Below are 26418 nucleotides of genomic sequence, written 5' to 3'. Positions count from 1 at the left end.
TGGATGAAACTCTTCTGGTTCAAACAGAATGTTCTTCTCAGTCACCATCTCTGTCTCAATTCCCAAATGTTTCCTTTATCTATCTACCTACCCATCATCCATCTATCTATCTATCTATCTATCTATCTATCTATCTATCTATCTATCTACCTACCTATCTACCTACCTACCATCTATCTATCTGCGTGTATGTATAATTAAAAATGGGAAATGTATTTCAACAGGGGGAACAAAGATAGCTGCCTATGTTTTCATATAATGAAAACAACGATGGACCACTGATTGAGACTGTCACCCACCAAATCTAAAATACGGACAAATATTATATGTAAATGCATATTTATAGTGTCTATGGACTTGTTGGGGGAGTGAAAAGGTTGATGTGGCTCAGCTGCTAACCAAAAGGTTGGAGGTCCAAGTTTACCCAGAGGTACCTTGGAAGAAAGACCTGGTGATCTACTTTGGATAAACCAGCCACTGAAATTCCTGTGGACAATGCTACATTGTAATGACCCAATGGTAATTGATTTGGTTTGGCTTAATATTATAAATACAAAGTAAAATATTTATATATAATATAAATAAAATTCTACCCTGATTTTTTTTTCTGCTTTTCTATTGTTGGTTTTAAGTATTCTTCAGATTTTGCCATTTTGAGGTCTTTATAGATAATTTTATGGTTTGGTTAGGAGTGGTTGTAATAGACATATATATATATGCTATTTAAAAATATACAATTTTTGTATATTATGCTTTGTAAAACAGCTAACATTTTATGAAAGTTGAATTTTAATTCTTAAAAGTGTCCCAGTTCTAAATAGCTTCCAAGGAGACCTGTGGAGGCAGAGTAATATGAGAATATGAATTAAGTTATTGATTTTATAAAGAAGAAAATTATTTTTGTCTATTAAAATCAAATAATTATTTAATCTTTGAAAAGTTCCTACAAATTTTTATGCCTGCCTTTAAAAATATGTAATTGAATAAATAAAATAAATGTATAATCAAAGATTTCCTGTCAATTGTTTACATGCATCTCATTCACTACATCAATATTCTCATTCTTATTTAGAGCAAGTTTCCTTTATCAAATAGCCACAGCTTTTCAATTGTGGATTCAAGTGAAAATAATACATTCAGATGGCCACAATTAGCTTCATGCTCATTTTTTGCTGAGGGACATAAATCAAGATTATATTTGTGCTACATATCTTAAAAGACGTATATATATCAGAGGTGTTCTTTGAAAGTCAAGACCAATTAGACAAGCCATGTAACAATGACTTCGAAACAGATCTACACCCAACACTTACAGAGATTGGCCTGTCGTGATATGGTGCCATATGCTGGGTTTTGGTTTTATTTTCATGTTTAGGGTATTATATAACTTCTTATCTCAGCATTTTTTAATTGGATAATAATAATTCTATCGTACCAGCTAAAAATTAATCTAGAGCTTCCCTTAAAAGTAGACATATCTAGGTCACAGGGTTCATCCTGTGAAAAAGATTAAAATGCTCTTTAGAAACTGTTTTTCTTGGAATCACCCAGCTGCCTGTCAAAAAAGCCGCTTTACTGGACTCATCGTAGACCCAGGGATTCAGAACATTTGGACATGTAGTTAAGAGCCTGCTTTTATTATAAATAAGTTCTTTGGATAATTCCATATCCACAAAAGTTGGAGAACACTAATGATCTAAAAAGAATACTGATATTCTAAAAACTGAATCTGGGGAAGCAAAGAAGTTTCCTTGCTTTTTACTTTGTAATTCCATTCTAAGGAAGTTCGTGTCAAGAACCAAGATCAAATTTCAGAAGTCCCTTAGCATTTATTTGATCTGAAACAATTACTTGTTAAAAGACTTCTAAAGATCTCGTAACCCAAGTTTCTACGGACATTAAGCTCACTTTATTGAGGCAGCTGACTATGTGGAACTGTAGTGAACCACTTACAAAAGCAATGTTTCCCAAGAGATTACATTTGGTCAACTAACAAAAGTCCCATATTCCGATTGCAGACTCTATCTCTACAAGCAGGATGAAAACTAGAATCCTATGTCTGCCATTTTGTGAATTCTCACAGTAGTTTCACTTTTCTGCCATTCATAGCTTTGATGAGCCAACTGTGAGACTTGACCGTCATTTGCTTAGTGTTGTTAAACATCATGTGCGAGTGTTAGCTCAGGCATGTTATAAAGTTGTTTCCAATGCCATAACCAAATAGCCAGACCTCATTTTGATGTAACCAGTGCTGCATATCGGGGATTTAAAGGGAAATATTCTGCTGAGGCAGCAGCTAAATCTTTCAACTTAACAGTGAAAAACAGCCGACAGTAATTTGCTTGTTACATTAAGACTCGCAGCAGGGCTGTAGAAGTTTAGAAAGCCAAATAAATTTTGAATACAGTGAGAATTTAGAACAGTTTCTGATCTTTAGCTGATAGTCTTTAATAAGATATACATCCAATACCACATTTTAACACGCATTTCAGCTATGTGAACATTTACTCTATTTAGACATAATTCAAGAATAGTTTGTGTGAGTGTGTGACTAAAATGAATAAGGTTAAAACAACTCTCCTTAAATTTCAGTAAAACTTTACCAAGACAAAAAGCATCTTATTTTTTATTTACAAAGAGTAAATTAGTTGAATACATAATAATATAGTACTAAAAAATTTAAGGAACAGTATGATAAAATTATCAAACCAATTAGCATGGTTTTATCACATTTTTAAACCATCAGATCACCCCAAAGCAGTTTCTACTAATATTCTCCTATACTAGAAGCCATCAAGTACTAGTAGGGTCCGTTTTGGTTGTTTTAAACTCATTTATTTTAATGATGTCTCAGTTTTCAGCTCGGTCCGTTGTAGAGCACTGAGGAACACAAGCATTCTAACATTGGAAACTGTCAGTTTGGGGCGACACGGTCACTCTCCAGTCTTTGCAGACGGAAGGGGCAAAGATCTAAGGAGGAAGTTGGAAAGACACTACTGTTCAGAAGTTAACACAAGTGCAGTACCTTGTACGACGAGAAACACTGAAGCAGTTGAGGATCCTCCTTCGCTGGAAGCCGTGCAGCGGTATTCTCCACCATCGTTGATTTTGACGTTCCTGAGCTCCAAGGAGAGGTTAGCCAAAACCTTGATTCTCACTGGGTCTACGAGTTTAATATCTCGATCATTTTTCTGCCAGGTTAGATTGTACTCCACTTCACTGATGACGAGACATGTCAAAACTGCTCTTTCTCCAGGGGTGATTGTGACATTAATAGGCTCTTGGATGACAGGAGGGGGCTCTGTGTGATATCAAAAGTTTCAAATCAGAACCTCCAAAAGCCATTTTGCTAGCTTATAGATACAGTCTAAAATTCTCATGAATATTTATTGACGATCCAATAGTAAAGGTTTAATACAACAGAAGTTATGGATAAAGGCACATGTGTATGACCTCAAGAAAATTGTCATCTAGTTAAAAGTTGCATTAAAATGGAGTGCACAAGTACACGGGAAGCATGCTCCAGGTGAAATCCATAAATTACACACACGGCAAATCAAAGAGACTGGCAAAGAGCTCAGTGCACTGTAACGATGGTGGAATGAGGCAGATTTGAACTGAATTTTGAAGGAAGTATCTTGTCTAGCTTCTTAAAGACATTTAAACACATGTAGGCACATTTAGCGTTTTAGGAAAATAGTTCAGAAAGACTATTGGACGTGTCAAAGGTATGCTGGTGCTGAGTAGATGCAAAGTTAAAATCTCATTCATCTGGCATAGTACAACAGTGGAAGGCGATACTGTTTTCCCGGCTGGGATGAGTAGAGTCTTACTTAAGATGGCGAGTGAAGAATAGGCTTAGTTCTTTAATAAAATCATGCACAAATAAACACATACCAAAAAAGGCGCTGTCGTGCATGCATATTTCAGAAGTTGCCACAAGCCCATGGCTAAGTAGACATTTAACCACCGTTTCTAGTTAGAGTCGCATATTGTTCTCATTAGTGGTGAAACCCAAATGCTTTGAAGCGATCTGATGTGAGAACCCCCAGTTGAGCAAAAAGAAACCATGGTGATTTGTGTTCGCTGCCCATGCATGTGTCTGCTTTAGTTTAAGTATGAAAGAGTGTCTGACTCTTCAAGATTCAGCTTTATCCTTCTACTATTTAAAACTGTTTACAAGTATACATGAATATCAGAAACCCAGACAAGCCATAGAGCTCAGTCATCTCTGAATAATATAAATGTCTATAATTTCTATATTTTTCTTTTTACTTAGCCCTGTTATCCAAACTCTATCTAAGGAATATATGCTATTTTAAACTATTTTTTAAAAGAACATTTGCTCATGGTGCTATGTTTTTTAAATCTTACAAAAATAGCTGGTAACTGAAGTGGAAAAAGCACATGAAAAATCACCTGGCCAAGGCTCCCAGATAAAATACAAGGCTCTTCATTAAATATGAATTTAAGGTAAACATCAAATAATGCTTTATTATAAATAGGCCCAATACAAGATTTGGAATATACTTCTATGACATCTAAATTTAACCTAGTCTCCTGTATGCTTTGGTTTACTTGCTGAGTTTTGTTTTGCTAAAAGTCCCTTCAAAGCTCGTTAGCCTCCAAGTGGTTGTGTGCACGTCACACTCTACAGTAAATTTATGAAGACTACAAGGTATCGTGTATGATTAAAAAGCAATTTCTTCAACTATACTAATGATTTTAGGAGACATGTAAAATATGTAACAATTCTTCAAACAGAGGTGAGGATTAGAGGACCTGAGAAGGAGGTTTAAGGATCAGCACACTGGGAGTCAGGAGACTTAGAATGCACCACTCACTATTTCCTATCCAATCTGAAACGGGGCATACCTGAGGCCGGTGATACTGAGAAGCAGTTTCAGTGGAAACGGAGTGTGGGTAGAGAGGGTGGGTAGACTTCAGATCTCAGCCGAGGCTGATGCACAGTAATAAGCAGGTGCAGTTTGGAGGACGGTAGGCCAGGCAACGTCTAACCAGAGGACATCTCCACCTTCTCAAGTCCTAGCTTACTACTTCTGCTGCTCCAGTCATTGTCCCTATCATTAGAGCCTCAGCCTCCTTCTTCCAAAAGTGACCGAGGTGGAAATAATTCCTAAAACACAGCTTAGACATTGTACCCTCACTAGCCAAGTTCATAACTATCTTTAAGAGTTCACAAGTTCTTACTGGCGCATCCCAGTGAATTCTGCTAGACATCTGAATCAACTCACTCAAACCTCTTCCCTGTTGTCCTTTCCATAATTAATATTGCTGGGAAAAAATACTCAAGTGCTCAAGTGTTTGTTTTCCCAGAAGCTCAAGAATGTTGACACGTTTCCAATGCTTTTTATAATTATTATAGATGAAAAATGAATCGTTTATGATGCATGTCAACTTGCTGAACTGAAAAAGTTTCAGCAAACACGCTTTGTTTTCCCAAGAATAAGAATGTAAACAGCTTTACAGTCAGAGGATGCTTGCCTGATTTCAAGCCTTCATTTTAAAGTTCAGCTTGGACTTGCTGATAACAAACATAGCAAATCCTTGTCTTATAAACAGCCTTAAAATTATAAAACTGTTGCTTAATCTGTCTCTAGAAAACTCGTGTCCACTCAAAGCAAACACAAGCATTGTTATGAATGAGGCAGTCACAGAAATTGGTTTAAACCAAAGGACACCACCACTAACTCCATTCTTATTGACAGCAGCCCGGTAGAGGGGTTTCCAGGCTGCAATTTAATGGGAACAGAACATCTCATCAGCTAGTGGGTTTAAACCGCCAACCTTGTGACTAGCAGCAGTCTAACGTTTACCGGGCTGGGCCCCAGGGCTCCCTCTCATACTGAGGTTGGCAGGGGCTACTAATAACCAGCACGTTGCAACACTAGTGTACACGCATGTGGACAATAACTCAGCCCGGACAAGTTTTCTACAATGTTCTATGCCAAGGAAGTGTTTAAATACTTCTAACTGATTATATGAATATAAGATCCTATAAAAATAATTCAGGTAGATTAGAGGGAAAACTTTTGTTGTTTTGTTGTTCAATATAATATATTCTATTTCATAAAGATAATGAGAATTATTTTAGTCATAAGAAGCATACTATCTAAATATAGTTAGCATTCCCCCTGCCCTGCTAACTACTGGTTCTGTAGCCAATGAGACTCCAGGTACCAAGAACCTGTTTGCTTTCATCAAAGTCTTAAATGCAGATGCCAAGACCCACTGATCAATGTATTTTGTTCACTGTGCATATGGGAATGAAAAGGAGGTAGTTTCAATGGTCAAAAATATTTATTAATCCATTATAATAATTAATAATAATCATGAATATAATGATTTTTGCTATTTTTAGGGTCCATCAAGACCATTCCAATTTATATCAATTCAACTCAGAGAATATTACATCAAATCAACTGGGAGAATGAATGCAAACTATTACTGACAACATAAGGAAACACTGCCTGGGCCTGCTTCATCCTCACAGTCGCTGATATAGTTCACCCACTGTTGATAAGTGCTTCTCTGTGTCAGGCTCTCTTCTTCCTTTTGTTTATCTCACGTAACTTAATCTTCCTAGTTTCTCTTTGATGTAGAAGGCGATTATCCAATATCATAGAGGGGAAACCCAAGGCACTGAGAAGGTGAGTAAATGACCGAAGGAAGGCGGATAGGTTGTAAAAGCAGGATTTGTTTTCAAATCCAGTCGGGAAGTAGAGCATAACTGAATAATCAAAATAAACTTGTATAGAATGCAAATTGACTAATAAATATCCCATCTCCATATTCAGGGAATCACACAGACATTAGTAACGCTCACCTGATACGTCAAAGAAAGTCTCTGCCCTTCCAGTCCCCACACTGCTGATGGCAACGCACTCATAGGAGCCTTCGTCAGACAAAGTGACCTGCCCAATATCCCAGTTCACGCTAGCAGATTCTCTGGAGGCAAGAAAAGAAAACCTATCAGTTACTATAAAAGCAAACACAGGCTGAAAATAATGATTTCACTATTTGCTCTCAAGTACTTTTAAAAACACTGATGGAAGGAAAATAAATTAAAAAGGACAAACTTTTTTGACTTCAAATTACACACACTTTTTATGGCCTAATTAGGAAAGTAAGTTATTCTACTCTGAACAGACCATTGATTGCTCTTATGTAAGTTCAGGCTAAAGCTAAAGAAAATTTAAACAAGTCCAAGAGACCCAAAATATGACCTGAAATCTATCCCACATAAATCTTAGGACCATCTCGAGAACAGATGTGGCTCAGTGAACGCTAAGGACAGACGACTGAGAAGCGGTGTGAAGATCTCAAGAGCCTCACACATGAAGCAAACAAAAGATTATTAAAAAAAAACAGGAAAGAAAGAAAAGATCAAAGCGGACATCAAAAGGGCCTCTGAAACTTGTTCTTAATCACAGAGTACCTAAAGCAAATGTTAGAAAATGATGACGAAAAATAGCTGAATAGACCATTTCAAAGGCAGCTTGGGAAAACAAGCCCAAGTATTATAATGAAGTAATCAGAGACCTAGAATTAGAAAACCAAAAACAAAGAAAACGCTCAGCATATCTTAACCGGAAAGAACTGAAGAAAAAATTCAAGCTTCAAGTGTAATAGTAAAGGATTCTATGGGGAGAAATATGGAATGATGTAGGGAGCATCAAATAAGATGGGAAAATTCACAAGGACACTGTCCAAAAAAGAATTAGTTGATATTGTACAATTTCAGGATATAGCTCATAAGCAAGGCACAATGGTGCTGAAAGAAGGTGAAGCTGCAGTGAAAGCATAGCTTACCGAAGGCTCCAGGAACGGATGGAACACCAGTGGAGATGGTTCAGTAAGCTTAGAAAGCACAGGAATCACTCATTCATCTATGCCACAAAACTTGGAAGATACTTGGCCAAGAGATCCATATTTGTACCCATTTTGAAAATGTGATCCAACAGAATGCCAAAATTATAAAGCAATATCATTGTTATCATATGCCAGTAGAGTTTTACTGAAGATCACCCAACAACATTGTAGCAATGTATTGACAGGGAGCTGCCAGAGGCTCATGCTTGAGAAGAATGGGAATTCCAGACCCTTCACTGTACTCGTGCAGAACTTGAACGTGGAACGCGGCAGTTGTGCAAACAGAACAAGGGAATGCTGTCTGGTTTAAAATCAGAAAAGGTGTTCGACAGGGTTGTTCTTCCTTCACCATATCCGACACTCGTTCAATCTGTATGCTGAGCAAATAATCAGAGAAGCTGGCTTCTATAAAGAATGTGGCATGAGAATCAGAGGAATGCTTATTAATAACGTATGCAGATGACGTAGCCTTGCTTGCTGAAAGTGAGGACTTGAAGCACTGACCGATGAAGATCAAGGATGGCAGCCGTTAGTACGGATGGCAGCTCAGTGTGAGGATGACCAGCATCCTCACAACTGGACCAACAGCTAACACCATGATAGGTGGGGAAAAGATCTAAGTTTTCAAGGATTTTGCCGAGCCTCGTTCTATAATCAATGCTCAGCAAGCAGCAGTCAAGAGATTTGGAAGACAAATTGCATGAGGTAAATCTGCTTCATCAGACCGCGCCAGGGTACTGAAGAGCAAGGGTGTTACTTTGAAGACGAAGGCGTGCCTGGCACACGCCACAGCAGTTTCCCGTGCCGCACGTGCACGTGAAAGTTGGACGGTGAACAGCAAGGACTGACGAAAAAGGCTGCTTTTTGAACCGTGTTCTGGGAAAGAACATTGAACGTACCAGGGAGCGCTGAAAGGAAGAGCCAATCTCTCTTTGAAGTATGACCAGAGTTCTTTCTAGAGGCAAGCATGGAGTGACTTGTCTTACATGCTTTGGACATATTGTCTTGAGACCAGTTCTGGGAAGAGAACATCAAGCAGAGGACAGTAAAAAAAGAAGGTGGCCCTCAGGGACACGGATTGACACTTTCACTACAGCGAGGGGCTCACACAGGACCAGTGGTAAAAGATGGCGCAGGACCGGGCAGTGTTTCATTTGGTGATGCATAGGGTTGTGATGGGTCAGAACCAATTTGAAGGCACTTAACTAAAGCAACAACAACTTTGAGCAAAGGACACACCTCCCTCCATCCCTCCCTCCCACTGAGTCAATTTCGATTCACAGCAATGCTCTAGGGCAGAGCAGAAAAGCCCCGGTGGATTTCTGAGACTGTAACTCTGGTTTACAGAAGCAGACAGCCTCAGCTTTCTCCTGAGGAGCAGCTGCTGGATTTGAACTGCTGACCTTGCAGTTACCACCTACTTGTAATCCACTATGCCAGCAGGTCTCCAAAAGGAAACACCAGAGACCATAAAAATAATGGAATTGGAACATTTCTTTCAGGATTCACTTTCTGGTTATGCACAATATGAGTGAGCTGACAGAGAAATACTCAGAGCATCCTCTCTCCTCCCACTATCTTTTCCAAAATTGGGTCATGTTGAGTGAGGTTCTTAATAAAGGAAATAAATCAGGTAACTCATAATTTTGAAGGGAAAAATAAAACTTTCTATTTGAAAAAATAAACTCCCTTTAGCCTTATCTATAAATATAAATTCCAATGGGACCATATATATAACTGATATATATATGCACATATAATGGAGAAAGAAAAGAAGTATCAGTTTATTAGATTTTAGGAAACTATTTTTAGAGAAATGTTATACATTCCTTCACTGAGTATATAATTATTCTTTGTCCCCTAACACTGAAACAGTGCCACTTCTCATTTCCTAGTAATGGATGTTTCTCATCTCCTAAGTAATAGGTATTTAATCCTTGTTTTAAACATTCCAATAATCTAAAAGACAGGCATCATCCTGTTTAGTAATATGATTGAAATATCATAAATGTTATCATTTTTCTTATAATTATCTTTAGCTATCATGCTCTTGTTAAACACTCAGTACAGATTAGGCACAAAGCCCCAATATTCTCAAGACATCGTCAGCTGCATTCGATGTGGCGTAGTCCGTATGCCTCATAATGATTATTCCAGCTGATTTCGCATCCAAAGGCACATCATTCATCATGACCATGAAGATCTTAACAATGCACTTCATTTGGACTCAGCGCTGAGCAAGGATTTGTAAGAGGAAGTTAAAACAGGTTTTTGTCATCATAACCTCAAGAACTACGCAAGCTAGGTCACAACCCCAGATATTTTAGCAGCTAAGTATCTTCACTTGCATATTGAACTGTGGAAGTTAATGCTGTTTCTTAATTAATTGTGCATATGCTATGCACCAATAGGGTTTGTTATTATTTTCAGAGGAAAGTGAAAGTTGTATGACTCTACAGCATCATGATGGCAGAGGAACAGCGTGCTGAGACAAGTTAGGTCCCCTGAGGCCCCGGTGGCTCACGAGTTGGACGGCTAACTGCAAGGTCAGTAGTTTGGGAGAAAAATGAGGCTTTCTATTCCCATGGACAGTTACAGTCTCAGAAACCTAAAGAGGAAGCTCTAACTTGACCTTAAGGATCTCTTTGAGTCAGAATGAACTCAATGGCAGAGAAAAGGACAAGTTTACACACAGGCCATTGTCTAGGTCTCGCTAAGTTCCAAGAAAACAGAAATCTGGAATGCACCGGCGTGGGTGCTCTGCAGCGCCTGCTTCAGAATTGAGCATGTTAGGATGCATCAAAGACTTGGATTAGTGGAATTTTGGAACAGAAAATGAAGATTTACAGTACAATGTTACTCATTTTTAAAATAAGGTCATTGAAATCAGAAAGGACAGGTAATTTTTTCAAAGGTACATAACTAGTTTACTCATTGAAGAATGTGCTTTATGGTTATATTTGTTCCACTCTTATTGATGAAATATCAAATGAAAATGATTTATTCTTGCAATCTTAATTGAACACTTTAGGGACACAGGAAAAGTGTTTTAAAGGACAGCCTTGGAGAGAGAGAAAAAATACATAAAACGAAAGAAGAAAAAGGCCCTTTTGCTAATGCTAAGCAATCCTTTCTTACCTTCCATAGTGACTTAAGTGGCTGACAGAGGCAAAGATCAGGTCACATGTCTGGAGTTATTTGGATAGGGTGGAGATATATGAATAAATCAGGCTTACAGTGTCAATCCATCCTCACCCATGCTCCTAATTTTGTCTGTAGCACTTCATGAATACCTCAAATGCCTAATGTACGTCAGCAAAGCGTGTCACAGATCTGGGCCACAGAGTTGGAAAACTGAGAAAAAGAATCTTTCTACCTAACCTCCCAGGGAGTGTGTGGAATTAATGCATTGATTTTCATAAATACTCCCAAGTGCTTTTGAAGAAAAAAATCATGTTTAAATAGAAAGTAGAATTATTTAATCAGCTGACTATATAATTTTGTCATTTGATACACTGGTGGTTATTAACTTGGAGCTAAGTAAATCATCAAAATGTACTATATACAACAGTAGTATAGTTAAATCTTACAGAACTGAAAAATTTATAAAACCATGATGAAGATTCCTGCCATAAGAATTTGTTTAATATGACTTCCCATAAAGAAATGGCAAAAATTGATGTCTTATGAAAGTTAACTATAAGATTAATTCTCAAGGTAAAAGTTTTACCAAAAAATAATATATGAATTTTTTCCAAAAAATGTATTTTGCTTTACAGTTTAAGTTAAAAATAGCACTTTTCAGAAATTATTTTCCTCCCAGTTTTCAAATGGTTGTCAATAGCTCTTATTAGATTATGTACTTAGATTTATCTTAACGAGGTGCCCGTTTTCCCAAGGAAAACCGGTGCCTTCTAACCTCCCTTGTTGATCTTTACGTGCTGTAGTTTTATGTGCTCTGGGTCCATCTGTCCCTCAGGCCCAGCGTACCATGTTTGCATAGCTTCTTCCTGACTCCTCGCCTTTGGGTTCAGGGGCTTCATGGACACTGGCCTCCTTTCTTCCCCAATGTCCTAGTCCACTTTTGCCGTAGGGCCCTACACTTGCTGTGCCTACTGTCTAATAAGTGTGCTCTGCCGAGCTACTTCCATGACTGGCTTTCTCACCTTCTGGTCTTTGTTCAAATACCGCTTTTCCTAAATTTAAAAACTATAACTTCATCAAAGCACACCTTCCCAACTGCCAGCATTCTCCATCTAGGTTTGTCCCCAAGTCTTAGCAGCCTCTGTGTGCTCTAAACAGTACCCAGCTGCCAACAAAATGCTGGCAATTTGAGTCCATCCAGAAGCCGCTTGGAGAAATATCTGTAACCCAGTTCAGAAAATATAGCCATTGAAACCATGGGAAGCATGATTCTACTCAGAAACACAGCAGTCACCATGAGTCAGAATAACTCAGTGAAAACTGATTTTAGATTTTTATCATTTTAAATCATATTCAGAGGTAGATTTACCTTGAAATCAATAAAGATTAAACTTTAGTGCCCTTCCAAGGTTGACCTATTTTTTTTAATAATTTTGTATTATCTTTATATCCTAAAGTATATAAAATTCAGATTCTATAAAACTGGAGTCCATCCTTGAACATATTCTAGAATTTATAACATTATCAGATTACATCTCGGAAACATTGTCTTTGTCAATCATTACATAAGTTCTAAAAAGGCACAGATCTGTGTCTAATTTGACCACTGCCATATTCCAAGACTAGTGGCTCTGAGGGTTAGGAGCTAGACTGCTAACCACAAGGTTGGTGGTTCAAACCCACCAGCTGATCCACAGAAGAAAGATAGGGCCATTTGTTCCCATCAAAACTTACTCTGGTTTCAGAAATCCAATATAGAATCACTAGGATTTGTATTCAACTCAATGACAGTGGATTTGAATCTGGGCTTTTCTATGCTAGACAGGAAAGCTGGTGGACAGTGCTTAAGCACTCACTGCTAAATGAAACATCAGTGATTCGAATCTACCAGGTTCTCTGCATGGTCCCATCAACTGGTCCCATAATCTGACCCCTTGAAACCCTAAGAAGACAGTCTACTTTTCCCTATAGGGTTGCTATGAGTCTGACAGCAATGAGTTTGATTTGCCTGTTATTTTAACATATCAAGCTATTATCTCTTTGTATTTAGATTTTTATATAAACTGCTTTATTAGGACACAATTCATGCAACATACAATTCAATAGTCCAGTCATGTCAAGAAGTATTGTATAATCACTACCACAATCAGTTTTAGAACTTTTCTTCCTTCTTGTCTTCCTTGCTACTAGGTCCCCATTACCCCCCAACCACCATTGCTGTTTCCCCATATTTAGACTTTCAAAAATTATTTCCATTCTATTTTTCTTCTTTCTAACCATTTATTAGGACCTAATCCACACATCTTACTGTTCCATAGTTCAATCATATCAAGTAGTGTTGTATAATAGCTACCACAAACCATTTCAAAATATTTTCTAACTCCTTGTATTCTTTGATTTTGCCCCCTCCCCAGTAAGCCTGCCCCCACCCCCCACATCCTCCCTTCCATATCTCGCAGGCACCTTTATTTTAGTTATTGTCTCTACAAAGTCATCCATCCTGTGTTTCATATACCAAAAATCATAGGGAAATACCCAACAGAGAGTCAAGAAGTCTACCACCAATGACAAAATACAACAGAAGTAATCTTCAATATGGGAAATAAAACCTGCACACAGAAATTAAAAACCAGATCAAGCACAAAGTGTATCAAAATGGTGATCAGATGACAAAGCTTTAGCGATTCAAGTCAGATTTATCATTTTAACCTACTATAGTCGCTGCTCCAATACTCTGTCTGATGACCAGGTTAATCCCATCTGTCAATTATGGCTGGCACAAAAAAACCAGAGGCTTGTTCCCAGTGGAGATCCTGCCAATGTAGGTGGGGCTTACACGGTCATCCATTGCCACTGCACACTAGAATCTCACAATTTATGCTCTGATACTATTCCCTCCTTCGGATTTTAATGATATAATTTACAACCCTTATATCATGGAGATTGGTGTGCTTCTTCCATGTGGCTTTATCTGTCATCGCCCTTAGATGGCTGTTTTACGCCTTTATGACCCTCGAGACTATTGGTTCTGAGAACTGGGCACCATCTAATTTCTTCAATATCCTTTCGAATAGCACCCATATATTCCGTGTGCCTTTCATGAGGGCAAGTATCAAGTAGGGCCACGCTGCAAGAACTAAGCTAATTATTCCTCGAGTGAAGTTAGGATTAATTGAGAGGTCAAAATCCATTCCTGAATTTACATTTCCCATCTGCCTCTGGTTCCCCTTAGGGTGACTGTAGCTTTATTGCAGAGACCCTTACCGATCACCTCCCTGGAGTGCACCATTGATTTAGCCCATGCTGATAATTTTAAGACACTATTGGGAAAGGATGGCTGATTTGAATGGTATAAATGATTACTAAAAGAAACATTTACACACTTTAAGTACTGGTCTACTCCAAGGGAAGCTCCATTTCTGAGGAAGCTCAGAGTAAAAGGCAGAAGACTTTCGACAGAGCAGGGGATTTGGCCCGGCTGTAAGTAGTATCCTGGCGTTCTCCTGGGCATTGTCACTTTGGGAGCATCTAGGAAAGAAAGAACAAGAGCCAGAGGTGACAAAACTACTGAGTCTCCCTTATTAGTCTCTTCACAAGCAGTACAATTAAATGATGTCACGGAAGTCTCTGTGTTCCAATTAACCCACATCTCTAAAATATCACATCTACAAACAAATTGGTTTAAATTCATTCATTTCTGGGTATCTTCATGGAAATTCATTGGACACAGTACTGATGGAATCTAAGACTCCATTGATTTTAAGACACAATTTTTATTGTTCACCATGAAGGGCGGGGAAGGGTGGGAATCGGTCAAATAGGTTACAATACATTATCAAATATAAGGCTTATTTTAATTTTTAAAAATATAAAACTATGAAACCAACCAACATATCTGAGAGTCAAATACATAGAGTAATTGTTTTCCTAAAAGGAACACAATCCATTTTTAAAAATCTAATATCTTTTTTTATCATTCACCTTGGGTATTAAGCCACCTAACTTGGAGGATCATATATTAGAAAAGATTGAGTCTGGCTCCACTCTCCCCATTTTACAATTATTAAACAACATCCGTAGAATATCTCAAATCATACCCTGTGCATAAAATTATAAACTCTTATCTCTCCACCCAATAGAACTATTTTAGAAAACAATCCTCTATACTTAAAGCTCCAGTCAGAATTCAGCCATCAGTCTTGAGTAACATCTCAAATATAGCTCATGCCACCCACAAATCCCTAGCCTGTGATGTCTCTCTATCTAGTTACAAATACAGAAGTGGATTAGGATGTATTCAATTAACCAGGATCTGTGGAGCACAGTTGTTCAACGTTTGGTTGCTGATTGAAAGACCTGAAGTTAGAACCAGCGGTTGCTCCCTGGGAAGTAAAAATTGACTGTTTCTGGAAAGATCACATCCTTGGAAATTCTATGGGGCAAGTACAACTCAGTCTGCAGAATCCCTATGAACTGGAATGGACTCAACAGCAACATGTTTGGTTTCATAGAATTAACTAACCAACAAAATTAATAAAGCTGGAACCATCACCCTTCATTTACAATAAATAGTGTTCATGAAGGGAAAGGTGATACAATTTTCAATATATAAACATTACATCAAATTAGACAGTTTAATGAAATAGATGTGGAGGAAATCCCCCGATTAAATTTCTTACACTGGTTGAAATAATCATAATCCCCCAAATGTGTGATCAGTAAGACTTAGTAGGAAACTTCAGATGTGCTATATTATGGATAAAAATAATTGTATTGTCTAAAGATAATGTAGTAGTAAGGTGAGGATATTATTTAATTTTAGGGTTATTTTTAAGATCTATCTGTTCTTAGTAACCCTTAAAGCCATTAATACATTATTGCTATGATTTATGAAATTGGTGTCTCACCTGGGACAATACTAGAGAAGGAAACACTTGACGCTCTCTGGAAGAGATAACCCTCCTGATCGTAGCCAGTGACTTTAAGAAAGAAAGCTTCATTTGGTGGGATGAAGTCAGAAACATTCCATACGCCGTAGGGTTTCTGCTCTGAGTAATATTTCACAGGTATAGTCTTCAGGGGTTTGCCTGAGATGCTTAGAAGTTGCAGGCGATCTACTCTAGCTGGAACGGATAATCCAGAAGTATTGAGCAGCACATAGGTAGGTATTCCTACAAAAACAAAAATCGAAGATGCAAAAACATTGCATCATTTACAAACAGCATGAAACTGAGGTTATATATCCAATACCTATTGCCGTTACAGTAACAGATAGTGAGTTACCTAGGATGAGCACACCAGCTGCCCCAGCAGTTGTGAGAGTGCAGAAGCTCTTCTACACAGAAGATCGTTTATGCACGGCCACGGAGCAGGGAACCCTGAGTGAGTCTCCTTTCAGCACTTCAACTATGTTTACATGTCAAAAATCCGGAACTGTGAATCTTGTGTTATACAATGCTTGATTGCATGGGTAATTTAGAAGATTCACTATTATATACTTTTCTAGAAGTTGTATCACTAAAAATAAAATAATCATAAAAAAGGTAAGCCCTGGATTTCCTTTCTGGTAGTAAAATGCTGATTCATCTTGCATAAGTAAAATAAGAGGTATAAATCTTTAAACTCGGCAAAATCGTCATCTTTGAAGTGATCTGTTCAATAGTATCCTTAATTTTTCCAAATATATTCACCCACTGTCTACTTTCTCACTGAGACAATAAAGTGTAACTAGAATAAGAAGATATATCATTAAGTCATTATTTCTCAACTTTTAGTAAATAGGGAAATCAATAGATGTTCATTACAATGCAGATTTAAGGTCCTACATTCTGCAATTCTGATTCAGGATTTCTCAGGTGGGACCTAGGATTCTTTATTTTTAGATTTTTAACATCCTGATATGGTAGCTACATAATCTGGTGTCAGCTTGTGAAGGGGTGAGGTCTAGCCTGTCAATCAGGTCGCAGCTTGATGACCTCATTTGGAGGCACCACAGAGATAAAGAGCTCACTGGAGGCCGGATACACACACTCTGCTTCATTTTCCTGCTGTCAAGCCACATGGAGCTACAGTGATGCAGCCAGAGTCCTGGAATTGGAGGAGCCACGTGGAGATGCACACCAGCGTTGAGATGCTAAGACCCCCACTGGATCCACAAGACTTTCTACCCACTAGCCTGTGATCTTCCTGCACTCAGCATCATTGCATGGCTGCGTGAGTCTAAAGAGGAATTTATGAACTAGTATTGACATATAGGGTAATATCAGACTTATGGACTCGATCTGGACTGGGCCAGGATGTTTCCTTAATGTACAATTGCTCTTAGTTATCAAGTTCTCTCTCATACATATGAATGTGTCTAGAGATATTTCTCTAGTCTACCTGGGCTAACATGCCTGATAGTACCTGAAATCACTGGTCTCAAGAGTACATTCTGAATAACATTGACTAGGTAAAGAGAGCCATCATTTTCAAAGTGAAGATGCTGTTTTCCAATTATAATGAATATATAAAATGATAAAATCACAAACAGTCTTGGCTTAGATATTGATATGGTAATTTTAAAATGTGCATATACAAACCTTGTACCGGTCTGCTGACAGTTTGTTTGAAATCCAATGTGGGTTTCCGCGAGAAGCCAGCTCGGAAATCAATAGTACTGAGGCCAGTGATGCGAACAGAGTGCCTTCCACTGCTGGAGGTCTGGAAAATATTCATTGACAACCATGGGCATCCTCTATAAAGACTGCTGAAAACCGAAGTGTGGAAAACTGGTAATGGCTTTAGACTGATGGCCTACAATTGCGGTTCCTGAGCTGGTGTAATGAACTTGACAATGTTTTCATATTTAAGGGCAGATTTTGCAATATTCCACTCAGCTCATAGATATTTGTCTAACGAACAGTTCAGGAAAGAATCCGTGCCTTTCATACCTGAGAGCCATGTCTGACTGGCAGCTAATAAACCTCAAGCCCAGCTTCTGTCTGTCTGTCCATGGACGCTGAGTGCTGCCACGATGGGGGTTTCAGAGGAACGTTCAGACTGAGACAAACTAGGAAAGGCCTAGGGACTACTTCCAAAATCCAGCTAACGAAAAGTGGGTGGATCGCAATGGTTTGATCTCATGGGATTGCCATGAGTCAAGGGCCCATTTGATGACAGCTCACCTAAGTACTGCTTGGAGCTCCTGGGTCTCAGATGTTAACCACAAAGATGCTGGAGGATGAGTTTATCCACGGGCATTTCTAAAGAAAGGCTTGGCAATCTACTACTGAAGAATCAGCCTCTGCAAATGTTATGAAGCACAGATCTACTCTGCCACCTATGGAGTGCCAACTTAATGGCAACTGGTGCCAATAGACCTCTCTTTCCAGCATTTCTGCCTTTTCCTTTTTCTTCACTGCCAGGAAAGTTCAGCCAGGACACGCACAAGATATGACCACTGCCAGGAATTCATCTTGTTGGCCTCCTCAGAGCATCAATGTCCCAGCCAAGGGGCATATTGCTCAAGAAACAAATGTGAGCAAACTTTAGTCCTAACCTTCTAGAGGGCTTATGGCCAATGAGGGAAATCGTCAGAACAATATAACCATTTAATATGATGCAATGAATGAAATGAAAAGGCCCACTAAGAAAGGTAATTCTGGGACACAGATTAGTTTGTATGTCAGCCAAGACTTTCTAAAGGGGATAGTAGTTGACCACATATTTAATGATAAACTAAGTCCTGACATGGCACTTATGGGCATAAATAAATCATTTGGATTAAGGCAATAGGATAAAATAGTAACAATAATTCTTTCAGAATGCTTCCACTATACCTAGATCCTTTAAATATATTAGCGAATATAGTCCTCGACATAGTACTACCGTCTATTAAATAGCAAAAGAGGTATCATCATTATCATTACTGCACAGATGGGGAAACTGAGGCACTAGGACTTGGAATAAAACCTAACTCACTGACATCGAGTCAATTCCAACTCAGAGAAACTCTGTTGGACCGGATAGAACTGCCTGGTGGGTTTCCGAGACTCTAACTACGACTGGAGTAGACAGCCTTGTCTGTCACGGAGCTATCTGGTTTGGCAGTCCAGTGCTCAGCCCCTGTGCCAACTTCACAATTTTTATTAACTGGAGAGATGGAGTTTTAATAGAAAGGTCAGTCCTGGCTAATATAAATCAGAATCTGTCTCTACCTAATTATGTCTCAAAATATGATCTCAGGATCATCTTATGCCCAAATCATTTGAATTGTTTGGTTAAAAATGCAGATTCATGGGTCTCAGCCAGATTGACTGAATCAGAAAGTTTGGTCATTGGACTCTAAGAATCTATATTTCAAAAACTTCCTAGACTCACAAACAATTGTTAATTGTTTTATTATTTGATCAACAAGGCATTGTTTAGCATGAAAAGACCCCACACATACACACACACAAGATAGCTTTTAAGTAGAAGCAGGAGATAAGGGATGAGAGAAAGCATTCACATGGCCACACCGAGAATCTGTGCATGAATCACCAACTCATCACATATGTAGGTAGCACACGAGAGGCAAGCTTCAGGAGAGCTATATTGATATACTTTTCATCTGGTGGACCCTCAGCTTCGGCCACATATGGTTAAAGTTGGGCTCCCACCGACGCTCTGCAAAGCGTGCCTTCAATTATTATGGCTGCTTTGTAACTGGAAGTAAGGAAAGAGGAAGAAGGGATAGAGCCTTGCTACTTCCATATTTCCAGAGCGCTTGGCAGAATCTGCAAGGAAAGGGAAATGAAGCTGTGACAGTGGGGACACATCTTCCTTCTTTGCATAAATAATACTGCCAGATACTGGAGTTCATCTGCAGAAGATTAAGTTCGGGATCCTTATCACTACCACTTATTCCCTTATTTCTAAGGAAAAATGTGTTATAAATTCCACACAATAATGAAAGCATGCGTACCATAAATTCAAACCTATCTTTATATTGAGGACCCCCTTTAGGGCAATTTAAAAAATGCTATGCCTACCTTCAACTGCTCTGTGTAAGGGAGAGTTTTAGTGAGGACACCAGTGCCTACTGATTTGGTGCTGGTTGGTTTTTGTCTTTACAAATGTTACAGTACTCAGGGACTCCTACTGATTTCACGAAGGCCAATCAAATTGCTCTCTATTATGATGCACGAACTTATATTTATTTACTGGCATGTTTTTATTGCTAAGTTGCATGCTATTCAGAAGTCCCTCTAGGATAAAATAGTTTTTGAGACTACCAAGGGGGGCAAATACGCAATATAATATGCCATATGACTGCTATCGAGTGTAAACTGTCTGACAAATATTCTGTGCACAAACCAACTGACAAAGGCCTTTTTATTTGTGAAAAAGATGTGTTTAAATTATCTGTGTAAATATTAAATTTAATTGAAATTAAAATAAATTTAATTAAAATTAATTAATTTTAATCTTTGAACTATCAACCCTTGAACTGCCATGCACAATTAACAGTCTTTGAAAGGAAGGGAGTAGATTTGCTATTTTCTGAGCAATGAAAACATTATGAAGGTCAATAAAAACTTAAATAGCAATATATATTAATTGTGTTTCTATATTATACTAGATAGAATTGCCTTCCCATAAGATAAAAGTGATTGCAAAATTATTTCATTTACAAATATGTCAGTTTTATACATAACCATTGCCAAATCTAGATTAACTAGGGTAATGTGTATAAAGGTCATGAAGAATCTGAAATGATTAAATTTTTTAACATAATATAAAGGAAAAAAGGAAGTTTCATTTGAATTGACCTCCATTGTTTAGGCATGCATTTCACTATTTAGACATACTCTTCAAAGAATTATGACAATATTTGGACCATATCTTAGAAACACTAAACATTACCTTAAACTTATCAAAAAGAAAATGCCAATAGACTACTATTTATTGAAGTAATTTATAACTTTGATCTTTCTATGGTCTTTTCCAGCTTCTCACCGCATGGAGTCCATCCCGCTCCATAGCAACACTCGAGGACCGGGGAGAGCTGTCCCTCTGGGTTTTCAGACGATAGCTCCTCATGTGACAAAATAATCAAGGCTTAATGATCAAGGCTTAATGAGGGAAGAGGGAGCAAGGGGGGAAGGGAAATGAGGAGCTGATGCCAGGGGCTTGGGTGGAGAGCAAATGTTTTGAGAATGATGAGGACAATGAATGTACAAATGTGCTTTACACAATAGATGTATGCATGGATTGTGATGAGTTGTATGAGCCCCTAATAAGATGATTAAAAAGGAAGAAAACAGTCACTTCACCTAAAAAAAAAGAAAGAAGTTCTTCATCGGATTAGAAATTAGCAGCTGAAGTGTTTGCCCTAACTCTGTGTAACCATCACAACACCAGGAGTCTGCTTTCTCGAATGAGTGTAACACAATGTTGCATCCACAAAGACAGTACCAGAAAAAACAGCCAGCCACTTCCAACTTGTGGTACCTTCATGTGTGTCATAGAACAATTATGCATCATAAAGTTTCCAATGGCCAAATTTGGGGAAGTAGATTATTAGACTTTTCCTTAAAGGCACCTCTGGGTAGACTTGAACCTCTAACCTCCCAGTTAGCAGCTGAATATGTTAACCAGTGCTGCTATGTCACAAATCTTATGAGGGGTAAGTACCAGAAAACAGAAAAAGAAGGGGGGAAAGTGTGTATGTTTGTTATATATATATATATATTCTATAAAAGGCTAAATCTTTTACAAAAATTTCACTTTTTTTTTCATTTTTTTCTTTTTATTATTTTAAAAATTTATTAGGGGCTCATACAACTCTTATCACAGTCCATACATATACATACATCAATTGTATAAAGCACATCTGTACATTCTTTGCCCTAATCATTTTCTTTTTTTTCTTTTCTTTTTTTTTTACATTTTATTAGGGACTCATACAACTCTTACCACAATCCATACATATACATACATCAATTGTATAAAGCACATCCATACATTCCCTGCCCCAATCATTCTCAAAGCATTTGCTCTCCACTTAAGCCCCTTGCATCAGGTCCTCTTTTTTTTTCCCCCTCCCTCCCCATTCCCCCCTCCCTCATATGCCCTTGGTAATTTATACATCGTTGTTTTGTCATATCTTGCCCTATCCGGAGTCTCCCTTCCCCCCTTCTCTGCTGTCCCTCTCCCAGGGAAGAGGTCACATGTGGATCCTTGTAATCACTTCCCCCTTTCCAACCCACTCACCCTCCACTCTCCCAGCATCGTCCCTCACACCCTTGGTCCTGAAGGTATCATCCACCCTGGATTCCCTGTACCTCCAGCCCTCATATGCACCAGTGTACAGCCTCTGTCCTATCCAGCCCTGCAAGGTAGAATTCGGATCATGGTAGTTGGGGGGAGGAAGCATCCAGGATCCGGGGGAAAGCTGTGTTCTTCACTTTTAATCATCAAAAATACCCTGTGGAGTTGTACTATCAATATACTAATTTCACAGTTCAGAGAGGTTATATACCTTGCATAAATTATAGCAGGTGGCAGAACTATGGAGTGAAATTAGGCACTGAGCCACTAGGAACCACACTCTACAGTCACATCAAGGATTTGACTGTGCTCCTTGGAGGGTAAAGGTTGAGAATGCTGAACCGCTCTCCATCATAGAAGGAGACTAGTACTAGGATTCTCTCCAGAGGACAGAAGCAGATACATGATAAGGAGATGAGAAGGGGGGAGCAAAGGGCAAACAGAAGCATGCAAGTTGCTTCAAAGCATGAGCTCCGTGTCTAGGAGTAAATCTACTCATGAAATCTATAAAATGCTTGTCGTTCAGTGAATCACTTTGAAGTGATTGAGTTTTGTTTTGTATCAAAGCAAAAAAGCTTAGAATCAACATCGAAGAAACCAAAAAGCAAGCAAGCCATAAGAAATCAATTTTCACAGGAAACTGTGAAAATGATGGGGGAGGATTAGAGATTCTCACAACTTACTGCCTGGGCGGGGTTAGACAACTAAGTGGCATGACAATCATGAAAGAAGGACAAGGAGAAGAGAGCAAATTCCATGACTAAGCTAAGCAGAGATTCTGCCCTCTCTGCCTTTTCAGATTATTTGAGCCATCTCGGTTAATTATTTTATATATAAAATATATGTGTAGAGGCCCAAATCCCTGCTTTTTCTATTAAGCCTGTGAAGTAGTTTCAGCCTGTGGGTTATGTTAAAATGAGAGTATAAATTTAAAAAATTAAGGATGCTGTGCTCACAAATTCAAGGTCCTTGATTAATATTTAACAACCAAACTCAAGACTAGTTTTCCTTTATTATAATGCTCTTCCTAAAGATAGTCCTCGCCATGGTTTCTGTTACCACTGATGAAAATTTAAAAGAATTGAAATGGCCCTTTCACTTACCCATGTGCAAACCCTTCCCAAGTGGGTACTCCTAGCTATAACAGCCTGTAACTTATCTTTATGACTTCACTGTATTTGTGTTTTCTACTAATTCTACCATGTGCCACACAGGTCGCCGAGTAAATAAACTCAACAGCACCTAAAAACAATAGCCATTGGCAGCACCCTGCAGAACAAAGCTCAGTAATGGGGCAGCAGTAGCAAAGAGACCAGCGAGCAGTGCTGCTCTTTACCATAGACTATCTGGAAAGGTCAAGGGCACACAGAGCTACCCTACCCTGTGGGTTTCTGCGCTTAAGGAGAGATGAATCTAACAGCAGCAGATTGGCTAAAACATAACAGGAAATTTCCTAATCGCTACACACTTAGCAGAGTTTATAGGGACAGAGATTCTGAGGGTTGATAATTCAAATAATCCATTCATATAGTTTGAGAGCATTCATTAAGATTAGCTCGACTCCTCGGAATATAGACGGTTAGGCTCGTCCACGCAAGGTGGGTCAGAGTTAGGGCCCGAGGGTGAACTGAGCTGTGGCAAGGTAAGCATTTGGCAAAGATGACGTCATACGAGGAACCTACTAGAAATCTAAAACTGGACATAGATGACCTTGACCCACAAAGAAAGAAAGAAGAATGGCCAGTGGGTGCGTTTAGGTTCTGAGCTGGAGTTGGTCTCAGAGGAATGAAGGACCAGGACAGGCTGAAGCACGAGGCGAGGACCACGGAGAGCTCCACAGCAAAGGTGCAGAAGGCAGATTGCCTGGGTAGCTTTCTGAAAAAAACGAATCTGTGCTTTATTTTAGGGACTGCAGGACAACGACCATTCCTTACTTAATACTCAAAGACCGTGAAACGATTGGCACTTAATAAATGTAGGTTTAATTATTTTTTTAAGTTAACCACCTTATGCTGTCTGGGTTTTTCTTTTGTTATGTTTTGCTTGATTTTTTCCCCCAAGTCCTCCTAGGAGCAGGTAACGTCAGATTCGTCAGGAATTTGTTGAATTTTTTTCATCCAGGTATTATGATAAGCATGTTCATATATTGTCTCATAAAATACTAATTATAATAGTAAAAAATGATTCTATAGCACAATGTGGAGCCAAGTCTCAAATAAGTATTCTTAAATGTTGAAATCGTATGACAGGGTAAACTCCATTGACTCAATTCCAACACACACCTGCCCTACAGGGCAGGGCGAATTGCTGACGAGGGTTTCCAAAGATGTGCATCTTTTTGGGAGCAGGAAGCCACATCTTTCTCCCACAGGGAAGCTGGGTCCCTTGAACTGCTTATTTGGGGGCAAGGAGTCTAAGGTGTAACCCCCTACACTGCCAGGGCTCTTGATAAGGTAGTTGAGGTGGATATTCATTTCACGTCTGATGCTCTTTCTAGTAAATCTATATTCATGCACAACATTTTATGATAACTTCACTTCTGAATAAATTTGGCCTCTATGATATAAAATATAAATATTCTTTCCAACTATTAATATGGCCCGTACTCCTCTATACCTGTGTACTTGGAAAAGCTCAGATCAGTGAGATGCTAGTAAACTACTCTCTGGGGAAGTGAAAAGCAATTTAGCAAGTTCCATAACCAACCTTCTAGCTCCCAAACAGGATGACTCTGAATGTAGAGTTTGGTTCACTATGAGCTATTACACAAGGTCCACAGTTCGAAACTACCAGCCATTCTGTAGGACCCAACACAGGACTTTCTCCTCAGGTAAGCAGTTATGGTCTCAGAAATCCACAGGGCAAGTTCTGCCCTGCCCTATAGGCTCGCTGTGAGTCGTCATACAATGCATGCTGGGGAAAGGGTGTGGTGCGGAGAATGGGCCATTACGAGCAATCACCTGCACACCATCAGGCTAGGAATTATAAGAATTATATTGAAATAAATGTGCATTCCCCAGTGTGCCCTCTCCCTACCTCCACTTACAATAACTAAAGAGAATACATGCTCCACAGCAGTGTTTTCCAAAGTGGGCAATAACATGGGGTGGGGGTGCTGGAATGACTCAAGGGGGCCGAAAAGGAGATAAATACCCTTTATTCTGGATTGTGGGCTACAGTACACAAGTTTTTAATTGCCAGGGACCTGCTGAGTGTGGTTTTTTTTCTCTGTAAAGGATGACAGGCAAATAATCTCGAAATCCTGTGTTTTAAATGATATTGGAGCTTGCATTGGCTTGGGTTCCTGATCAACCAGGTAAGCCAGAATATTCTGTTGACCCTCCCCCTCCACAGGGTACGTAGAAATTAAGTTCCTTGTGTTAATTAAGACTTCCCCTTAGCACTAAGCATGTAATCTGTCCTGGAATTAAATTTGATTGTTCGAACTCGCTTTCATTCCGCTCTCCCAAGGGTCTTACTGTTATAGAAGATGGCAGGAAGCCACATGCAACAATTCAACAAACGAGCAGGCCTTGACAGTTTTAGCGAACTTCAGTGCCTTTAGCGGGCATGTGTACTTAAAAACAGTAAAGATAGGATTGAACAATTATGCCAGAGAATATGAATAGCTACTTTTACCATTCCTGGCTCAGGAACTTGGTAGGTGCTTTACTGACCCCTCATTTAATCAAGACAATAGGAAATAGTATTTTCTCTCATTTTACTTATACTCAGTGAGGTTGTCATTGCTCCAAGAACTAAAATCTATTAAGTAATATATCTTGTATTCAAGGGAACATAAAACTCTTCTTAAAGTATTTGTTCTTAATTTACCCTCTATACTGTACAAAGAAAAGGATACTTTGCAGTCAGATATTTATTAAGTACCCATTGTGGGATATGTATTGAGCTGTACACAAATCTGTAGTAGCTGCAGGTAAATGTCAGTATCACCATAATACCATCATGTTATTATTGGATATTAAATTTTCAGAGAAATGTGATGATAACCAAATACAGTCACTTATATTTAAATATGACACATGGTTATATAAATACATGTTGCAAGATACAGGTGTACAGGTA

The 26418-nt window shown here is 38.7% G+C and overlaps 1 protein-coding gene across 2 annotated transcripts in view; it reads right to left on the bottom strand.

Annotated features, from left to right (window-relative positions):
* The window catches only part of HMCN1 (hemicentin 1), a 544205-nt gene that overhangs the window by 294422 nt on the left and 223365 nt on the right, over nucleotides 1-26418 (bottom strand). For both annotated transcript variants that reach the window (XM_075528409.1, XM_075528416.1), the window contains exons 7-11: nucleotides 17619-17739; nucleotides 15945-16208; nucleotides 14421-14565; nucleotides 6848-6969; nucleotides 3026-3301 (exon numbers count right to left, since the gene is read on the bottom strand). In XM_075528409.1, coding sequence (XP_075384524.1) covers nucleotides 3026-3301; nucleotides 6848-6969; nucleotides 14421-14565; nucleotides 15945-16208; nucleotides 17619-17739 — 928 coding nt within the window. The remainder of the gene's footprint in view (nucleotides 1-3025; nucleotides 3302-6847; nucleotides 6970-14420; nucleotides 14566-15944; nucleotides 16209-17618; nucleotides 17740-26418) is intronic.

This window comes from Tenrec ecaudatus, chromosome 1 (genome assembly GCF_050624435.1).
Source record: "Tenrec ecaudatus isolate mTenEca1 chromosome 1, mTenEca1.hap1, whole genome shotgun sequence".
In the NCBI taxonomy this organism is placed as follows: Eukaryota; Metazoa; Chordata; class Mammalia; order Afrosoricida; family Tenrecidae; genus Tenrec; species Tenrec ecaudatus.
Note: the sequence above shows the minus strand (reverse complement) of the source record. Positions and strands in the feature narration are given on the sequence as shown.